The 9517-nt window shown below is 44.4% G+C and overlaps 1 protein-coding gene across 1 annotated transcript; it reads right to left on the reverse strand.

Moving 5' to 3' along the window:
* Window positions 1–344: 344 nt before the first annotated feature.
* Window positions 345–6724, reverse strand: PIN4 (peptidylprolyl cis/trans isomerase, NIMA-interacting 4). Its single transcript, XM_036740104.1, has 4 exons — window positions 6630–6724; window positions 3531–3604; window positions 1098–1217; window positions 345–535 (listed from the first exon to the last, which is right to left on the reverse strand). The coding sequence occupies exons 1-4, from the start codon at window positions 6670–6672 to the stop codon at window positions 377–379; spliced, it is 396 nt and encodes a 131-aa protein (XP_036595999.1). The 5' UTR covers window positions 6673–6724; the 3' UTR covers window positions 345–376.
* Between the last annotated feature and the right edge of the window lie 2793 nt (window positions 6725–9517).

The raw sequence follows: 9517 nt of genomic DNA on the forward strand, positions 1-9517 counted from the left end.
AAGCCAGAGCTCATGCTCCATTGGCACAGCCTTCAAGAACACCATGGAAGAGGGGGGAGGGAACAAACATTTCTACAGCTTATTATTAGAGTATAGAAATGGTATCTCATTAGCCTTTACAACAACCCTGGGAGATAGGTGCTGTTATTATTCTCTATTTTACAGCTGAGGAAACTGAGGCATGCAAGGGTTAAGTGACTTGCCCAGGGTCACAGAGCTAGTAAGTGTCTGAGGCTGGATTTGAACTTAGGGCTTCCTGACTCCATGCACTGTGGAGTCTCTAATGCCCTGGTGGCATTAGAGAAGAACCGTCCTTGAAAAAACACCTGAAATCATTAGATGTCTGAGGTTCAGAAAAATCAACTCATTTACTAGTTTATTTCCTCCCTTCAACCATGATAATATGGTACCCAAATTTGGTTTTCACTGGGGGGTCTGTGTACACGGGCTTGTCCAGGCCACTGACAGGCAAGGCGAAGGCTGCTTCTTGGAACGGGCCTACCATGGACCCTCTTGTCATCCAGCCCAAATCTCCCTGGAGAAAAAAAAGAAACCCAAAAGAAATCGGTTATACACAAGCTGAAGAGTGGGGCATCCACTGTGCATCTGTTACCTTCCTCAAAGAAAAATCTGAGAGCAGACCATGGAGACTGTAGAAAGAAGATCTGGGTCACAAGAGAAAGTGGAAGTTCCTGATTAAGTCCAGTAGCCCTTAGTAACTCCACGTCAGCACCAGAAGAGGCAGAAGGGCCTGTCCTTCCTTCACTTCAGTGGGTCCCCAATTCAAACAAAGCTCCAGAGTAGCTATGAAGAAAGGGAGAGGAGACTGGCATCTTTAAAGCCAGTTTTCACCTTCCCATCAGTGGGCACTGTGTTTGAAGGGACAACCCAAAGAGGACAGCCACTGCTTCAGGGGGTCACTGCCTACTTCCAGCTCTTCCTGGCTAAGGCCTTGAACTAGGCACATGTTCCGTCACCAGATGATGTGTTTATTGGCATGTTGGAGCCGGAGGAATGAGAAAAAAATTCAGGGTTAGCACAAATTGAGGATTAGGGTTAGGGCTAAGGCATAGTGCTAGCTGGTAAGAAATAGGTACCCCCTGCCGGGCTTTGTCTTCACTGTACTGTGAGGCAACTTCATTGAATCTCACTCCAGACTTCAGTTTTTCCATGGCCTCCATGATTCTGCCATGCTTTTCACACAGGATATGTCGGACCTACAAGACAAAGAGGAAACCCACAGTACTTTCTATCACCCCAAACCCTTTCTCATAGCACAAGAATCAATTGTGTTATCCTGACTAGTGAAGTGGTAACTGAAAAAGGGTCTGTCGGTACCTTTCATAGCTAGGGGCAACAGGTGAATTCTTAACCCAGGGCAGGGGAATCTGTGGCCTCGAGGCCATGGGTGGCCCTCTAGATCCTCAAGTGCAGCCCTTTGATGGATTTGTTCTATGAAGTTTGGATTCACACGTGGCCTTGAGGTGGCAGGTTCCCTACCTCTGTCTTAAGCAAACAAGGCACAATGATCTCAGAAAGCAAAACAAAACATTTTGATTACATGAAATTGTAAGGCTTTTTGCACAAATGAAAACGTATCAAGGGAAGCAGTCGGATGGGAAGAAAATCTTTGTATCAAGTATCTAGGATAAGGGTTTGGTATCCAAGATATAGAGACACTTAACAGAAATATATAAGACCAAAAGCCATCCCCCAAGAGCAATGTGGTTAAAGGCCTAACTATGCCCAAAGAAGAATCATAAAGGATTAACGTCACACATATGAAAGACTGCTGCAAATTTCAAACCCCCCAAACTGGAAAAGATGGGAATGGACGATGTTGGGGGTGTCACACTACTGTGAAATGCTTGTTGACTTGACTATGAATTGGCCCAACCCTTCGGGAAAATAATCTGGTATGCTGCTAGACAGATATTCCAAGGAGGTCAGTGACCGAAAAAAAGAAAAGTTGCATGCACACCAAAATATAGATAGCAGCCCTTTTTGTGGTAGCAAAGAACTGGAAACAAAATCAATGCCCACCAACTGAGGAATGGCTAAACAAATGGTGATCCAATAATGGAATATTACTGTCCTATAAGAAATGGTGAATGTAGAAAAGTATAAGAGGACTTCTACAAACTGATGCAGGGTGAGGCAAAACCAAGAAAATGATACAGTGATACCACAATGGAAATGGAAAGAACCAAAACAACGAAAGGATCGAAAGTGAATATTCCCAAACTAGGAGAGCCAAGCCTGGCCCTAAAGGACCATGGGTGTGGAGCACTATACCTCATGTATACCTTTCTGTGCTAGTTTTGCTGAACTTTTTGACATTCTCACATTTTCCCCTTTTGTCTGTTGTATCTCTACTTGTTTTGCCCATTGGGCAGCACAGAGACAAAGGCCACTCATTCAGGGGAAAAGTCTGTAAACTTAGTCAAAGTGAACACTTGCTAGGCTTCACTAGCTGTCATTTTCCTAAAACAGCACCTTCATGTCCTGAAGAACGTCCCCCAAAACCAAGTCATCTCAGGAGGTCTGGCTCAGTACATACATTTTGTTCATTTTTCCATTGTCTCCTGTTTCTATGGATAGCCCTCCCCTGCTGGGAACCACATCTTCTAATAGATAAGACAAAGAGAGGGAGGAAAAGCAGGTCAGCAAAACTAAGCCACCGGCCAGTGCATGCCTCTGCACGGATTCGGGAGAAGGACATTTGCTCGGGCCGCCAGTCAGGCCCATTTCTCACTTTGCTTACTGCTTTTGGGTCCTGCTGCCCCCACTTGATCTTAGTTCCTGTCAATCTGCCCAGACTTTTCTCATCCTTTCTTTTGGAAAATATATTTTGATTGATATTATTTGGTTTTTCTATCACCATCATGTTCTACAGTATCAGAGGGCTATCCTACATACCAAATAACGTTTTTTAAAGACATAAAAGGGGGAAAATCACCAGCAGAACTGGTAAATAAAGCAAAAAAGTCTGAAAATATGGCCAATGTAGTACACAAAGGGGCGGGGGGTGGGGTCCCTCTCATATCTTGGCTTGTTCTTTGTAAGTTTGCAGCATTGGCTCGCAGGGCTTTTTGCTGACTGTTCTTGAAACTGACATTGTTGTAGACAATCTGCCCCGCATCAGTTCGTGGACACCTTTCCTTCCACACTTCTCTCTGTCACACACCTCATTTCTTCCATTACCTTGATGTGCCATTCCCAATTGATGGGTATCAACTCTGTTTTCAATTCCTTCTATCACAAAAAGTGCTGCTATCAACACTTTGTGTACACAGGGGCTTTTTGTCTGACTATGTTGGGGTATATGCCTAGAAGTTGGCTCTCTCTTAGCATGATTCTAGATTTCATTCCAGAATGGCTAGACTATTTCACAGCTCCATCAACAATGCACATGAGTGTACCTGTCTTCATGACTACGCTCAATATATTTGAAATACCCGTTAATGGTGCATATGGTTTCTTAAGCCCCAGTGAAACACTTCAGAAGACATGAGATCATCACAACTCACCTTTATTGCATTTCCACCACCTTTGGGACCCTGAGCCTTCTTATCTGCACCCTCACTCCCAGAAGCTGCTCCCCCTTTACCAAAGAGAAAAGGGCACTTATTTAGTTCATGTTGTGATATTTCCTGCCCCCTCCCCCCACCTCAAGTTATCAAACCAGAAAGCCACAGCTGACAGGGGTGTACATGGCTTTCAACACTGCCACCATCTGGGGAGTTTTTGCTGAGCTCCTTATCTTGGCTACAATTTGGGGGGTATGTACTCAGAAGCGACAGCAATGGAAAACTAAAAAGCATCGATCCCACTTTTTAAAAGTCTGTCTTCTTTTCCTGAAATGAGAACTGCCCTAGAAAATCAGCATGGCCACATCTCTACCCCATCTGCTTCTGCGTGTCTTCCAACTCCAAACAAAACAGGGTCAACTTCACCAATAGTTGGGTCAATACATGCATCCTCTATTGTGGGGGACAGAAAATCCACAGCTCAACAGTCTAGGGAGGTGCTTTATGAAGTAATGGCTCCAGAGGGTGCCGCTACCAAGAACCAAGACCAGACAGAATTGGTCAGGAGAACTGGAAATACTACACAAAAGAGTTGGAAGACAAAGTAGAGATTTGATTCAAATTACTAGTCAGGAACATTCTTTTTCCCCCCTCTATAAAATAAGAAGAACTAGTATTTACATAGCTCTCTAAGGTTTGCAAAGTGTTTTAACAAGTATGATCTCATTTGGTCCTCATGACTAACCCTGGAAGGCAGGTGCTCTTATCACCCAAACTTGACAGGGTGAAGTTCCTGACTCCAGGCCCAATGTTCTCTCCACTGGCTTCCTGCGCCACCTAGTGGCCTCAAAAGAGTCATCCCCCTAATGTAGATTATTTGCCAAAACTTCAATAGTAGATGTAAGATCCATTAAAAAAAAAAGCATTCCACTGATGCCTTGTTTTTTACATCACAGCCACTTCTGGATACCCCCTTCAAATCCACATACCCATACTCACATCCACAAAACGAGCCTCCTTTTGAAAAAAGAAAGAGCTGGACAAACTCAACCCAACACAGAGACTGTGATGATTGGTATATGCAACTCTTTATTCAAGGAAAGGAGAACAGGAATTCTTTTAAAAACATTCTTTTGAAGTCATGGAAGGAGAGTCAATTCTAATACAGCAAGGTAACATGAGTATTTGACACTGAAATTTTTAGAACTAAAATTTGCTTAGGTACATTTTTCTTTCTTTTTTGGGGGGGGCAGGGCAGTTGGGGTTAAGTGACTTGCCCAAGGTCACACAGCTAGTAAATGTGTCAAGTGTCTTAGGCCGGATTTGAACTCAGGTCCTCCTGACTCCAGGGCCAGTGCTCTACTCACTGCACCACCTAGCTGCCCCTAGGTATATTTTTCTGCCAAAATAAATGTGTAGTTTAAAAAGATGAACACGAAAATTGTACATGTTTTTATTACAAGTGCAATAACTATCCACAAACACTAATAATTAAATAAACCTACAAAATGATGTATAAAATCTTACATGAAAGTCTCAGCGTTTAACAAAGTGGAATCCACGGAATTAATCAGATACCAACGTTCATTCCTACTTCCCACCAAGGTGTATTTGTTCCTTTTCCAAGTCAATCTGTAATTCTGTCACCTCTGTTTGCTTCGAGATATACATACTAATATATATTTCAATGTGCGTACGTGTACGCATAGCTGTAGTCAGCGTTTCTACAGTTTTGGTTCTGCTAATCTGATCTTGCCTCACCTCCCAGCAACACCTTCATGTCTGCCTCTATTTTTACTATTTGTGCTTTTCGTGTAACTCTAGCATTCCGCTACATTAACCTGCCATAATTTATTCAGCCATCTTCCCATTACTGGATCTGTATTATTGCCAGTTGTTTCCCACCTTTGTAGAGACAAGTCCCATCTTTTCATTGTATTTTTAGACTAAAGTCCTAGCAACAGAATCACAGGATAAATAGAAATCAATTTTATGATTCTTCTTACACATGGACGTGTTGTCCTCCAAAATGCTCCTACTAGTCTACAGTCCAACCAATGGTGTATTAGAGCCTGGATATTCTTTTCAGAACTAGCATTTCTTATGTTTTGTTGGAGTTACTACGTTCTCTCACAATATGTTTGGGGGTTTTTTTAGGCTTTTTTTTTCCCTTGCTCTTCCATGATCGCTTTCTGGTTTCTATTCGACTTTGTCCAATGTCCTTAGGGCCAAGCCAGCTTTTCATGTTCATCCTTTCATTTCAGTATGTCTGGACCAAACGTGTTTCCTGCGTATGGGATATTGTCGGAGCCTGCGCTTTACACCCTTTCTGCGACTCGCTTTCATTTTGACGTTTGCTACGTTTACATTTAATGTTGCACCTGTTGAATGTTCTTCAGTCAGGCCTGAAAAGAAACTAATGGATACTTGTCTTCTAATTCTTGTTTCTGTCGTTAATTCAAATTTAACGCCACCCTCCATGCACTTCATCCTTTAAGGGGCTGAGCTGGCCCCACCCCGCCCCTTTTCCTGTTTCCCTATTCCAAGAGTTCGAACCTTTGAAACGAAAGCAGATTTATCCTGGATGACTCCCCTCTAACCTCCATGCGCCACCCCGAAGTTATTCAAGATGGTCTGGACCTGGTGTTCACCTCTAACCCTAGAGACGAGTCACTTTTGCTGAACAGCGCTCTAGTGAGAGGGGTGGTGCGGGAAGCCTCTCCCCACTGAAATGACGGCCGGGGGGTGCAGCGCCGGAGGATTCCCCCTCCCCCCATGAAGTGACAGGCTCAAGGGTGCAGAGTGCGGGACCCCCCCCCCCCATGAAATAGGCCGGAGGACAGAGGGAGAGAGGAGCACCCCCCCCTTAAGTGACAGGCTGGGGAAGTGGAGGGAGATGAGTCTCCCTTCGCCTCCCCTCCCCCCACCCCGAGAAATGATAAGTGCGGAGGTGGGGGAGGGAAAACAACAGAGAGCATGAGAAAAGGAAGGTGCAGGGACGCAAGCATAAGGCCTCTGAGAACTTTGAATGTGATCTTAGAGACACTCAGGGAGAAGACACACGAAGCCTCGGCTCCAGGCTCCCTCGGATCGTCCTACCTTTCCCTCCTTTGCTAGAGCCGCTCTTCCCCTTGGGCGCCATGTTTCCACTTTGCTGCCTCCGCTTCCGTTTGTACTTCCGGGTATCCGATTGCCGAATGTGGTTGAAGGTCCCACAGTGGTGTCCAATGATATGCCTGAAGAGCGCAATCACCACTTAGCGGCCACCCTAGATCAACCTCAATCAGGCAGTAGTCGAGCCAGCCAACGGCGTCCGGGTCCTTCAATACTCTGACCAATGAAATAGAGACTAGGAGGGATGGGGGCGGGTTGCTAGCGAGACCGGTAGGGGCGGGGAAAATTAGGTCAGGGACCTCTATGCCCCGCCTTCCTGGGGTTTCCCTTCCGGGGCGTGAGAACGTAGCTACGCTGTAGGCGGAAGCCCAATGATATGCCTGAAGAGCGCAATTACCTCTTAGCGGCCACCCTAGATCAACCTCAATCAGGCAGTAGTCGAGCCAGCCAACGGCGTCCGGGTCCTTCAATACTCTGACCAATGAAATAGAGACTAGGAGGGATGGGGGCGGGTTGCTAGCGTGACCGGTAGGGGCGGGGAAAATTAGGTCAGGGGCCTTCCTGGGGTTTCCCTTCCGGGACGTGAGAACACACAGCTACGCTGGGGGCGGGGCTGCTGGCTCCCAAGGTGTCCTGCCCCTCTTCGCCCGGCGAAAGCTGTGATCTATTGATTGGTCGAGTCTTAGACATAGCTAGTCTGCTCTGAGGGCAGATCGGACGAGATTGTTTTCCACTATTTTTCGTGGTTTTTTTTCCGATATGATTAATATGGAAATATGTCTTGCATGACTTCCCATGTATAATCGACATCGTATCGGAGGGAGGGAATTTTGAACAAAAAAATTTGATGAATACTAAAAAAAATTAAAAATTCAATTAATTATTGGGGCTTAGAGCTAGGGTTGGAAGGGAGCTTAGAGACCATCGAGTCCAAACCCATCTGTTTACGGAGGAGAAAACTGAGGCCCAGGGATGAGAAGGGACTTGTCAGACAGCTAGTAAGCGTCTGAGGCTTGTGACTCTAGAGCTTTTCTTCCTCCACGAATTCGATTCCATTTAACCAGCCTTGAGCAGGCATCTCGGTAGGTACCTTAAAAGGAGAGACAGCCTGAGAAGGGTCTGCATTCCGGGTATCAGTGGATCCCGATCTTTCCAGGCTCACTGTCTTCCTGAGCTGTCACAACAGGTGAGGGGTCCATAGAATTCCTCTTCAGTTGCCATTAACTCAGATAACTCATTAACCCTCATTACCCTGAAGAATGGTCAGCTTTTGGAGGACCTCATCTGAGGCAAACTTAGTATGCAACAGCAGCACCCAGACTTCCAATACAACACCAAAGATGGATTCAGGACAGTGATCATCTGTTTATTTTTCCAAAAGATGCCTTAATAACTGTTGATTCCTTAAGTACCTCTAGGACCTGTGATTGGCTGGGGGGTGCGGGGGATGGGGTGGGGGAAGGGTTTCCCTTTCCTCTAAGGAAGATGGAAACCCCTCTACTACTTAGGAGATTCTCTTGCAGAATTGCTAGAGCCAAAAAGAAATTTCGCCAGCCTTTGTTTGACTTTATCTCATTTTTCTATTTTAGAAATAATTTTGTACTTGAATGACTTAGTCTAATTTTCATCCCTTTCATTTTTCATTCTTTTCTTGATCATAAATATTTTACGCTACATGAGACACATCTCAAAGTGAACAACCATTTGCTTTTCCAGATTAGAAATTGGCCCATAATTTTTCTTTGGTTTAAAAACTTTTATATTTTGTCCTGTTTTCAAATAACTAACATTAATTTTCTCTCCCTTTCACTTCCCTTTACAGCCGTGTCTCATTGGACATCTTCAGTCTATCACCTCTCTGTCTAGAAGTAGCTGGCAGAGCTCATCATCGTTCCTCTGAAATGGTGGTCACAATATTGATCAGAACGCTGAATTATTTTAGAGTTAGCCTTTACTGTATTAGGGATTATTTCATTCTTTGTATCTGTATCCCCAATATTTAGCACAGTGCCTGGCACGCAGTAGTTGCTTAATAAATGCTTGTTGATTTATTGGTTGAAAGAGTCCTAGGAACTGACTTTGAATCCTGGCTCATTTTAGACCAGCCTTTGATTTGGAATCTACTTGGAGCTTATTAGATTAAACATATTACTCATAAGCAACATATTGTTGGACTTTGTTTTTTGATTCATTCAGTGACTGGCATTTTATTGGGAAAGTTTAGTCCATTCGCAATTCACCATGACAGTTATTTTTATTTTAACTCATTCTGTCGAAAAGGAATACATACTTCCTTATTTATATAGTGAAGGTCAGACATTTGTCTGGATTCATGAGTGAAAGAATTCTGCCTTGATTGTTCATGGGATCTTTCAGCTGAGGAACCTGTGTCCAAGGTCACACAAGCAGTAAGTAGCAGCTCCTCTGGTTTCATTTCCAATACTCTTTCCACTGTACCATGTTGTCATGAGGAGTGTACTTTGGAAATGGTAAAGCCCTCTCTGTGAGTTCTTATGACATGAGCTTCTCAGTACCCAGACAGTGAAGGCCTGTGTTCACTCCATGGAGTCAGTGAGGATGTTCCATAGAAAAGAGGAACCTTGGAAGCTTTGGAGGGCATGGAAAGAAGGAGCATGAGACATACAAAAAGAGAATATCACTTTTACTATCAGCCAGAGGAGACATGATCAGACAATTTATAATGTAAAATTGATCAGGAAACACAAATGGCTTACGTTCACTAGCACATGGTCCATATAAGTTTGGGGTGACGAGTACAGTGAGCACGATGCATGCCTGATATCTGATGGACTTAGAGACCGAAAAGCAGAGGGAGCAAAATGAAGTCCAACCTCAAAGTGTGGCGAGGTCCC

The sequence above is a fragment of the Trichosurus vulpecula genome, chromosome X (assembly GCF_011100635.1).
Source record: "Trichosurus vulpecula isolate mTriVul1 chromosome X, mTriVul1.pri, whole genome shotgun sequence".
NCBI lineage: Eukaryota > Metazoa > Chordata > Mammalia > Diprotodontia > Phalangeridae > Trichosurus > Trichosurus vulpecula.

Coding starts and splice junctions, on each gene's coding strand:
- PIN4 (XM_036740104.1), bottom strand. CDS start 6,672: ATGGCGCCCAAGGGGAAGAGCGGCTCTAGCAAAGGAGGGAAAG. Junction 1,218..3,530: donor GTGGTGGAAATGCAATAAAG/GTGAGTTGTGAT, acceptor TTTGTCTTGTAG/GTCCGACATATCCTGTGTGA. Junction 536..1,097: donor AAGACAAAGCCCGGCAGGGG/GTACCTATTTCT, acceptor TTTTTTCTCCAG/GGAGATTTGGGCTGGATGAC.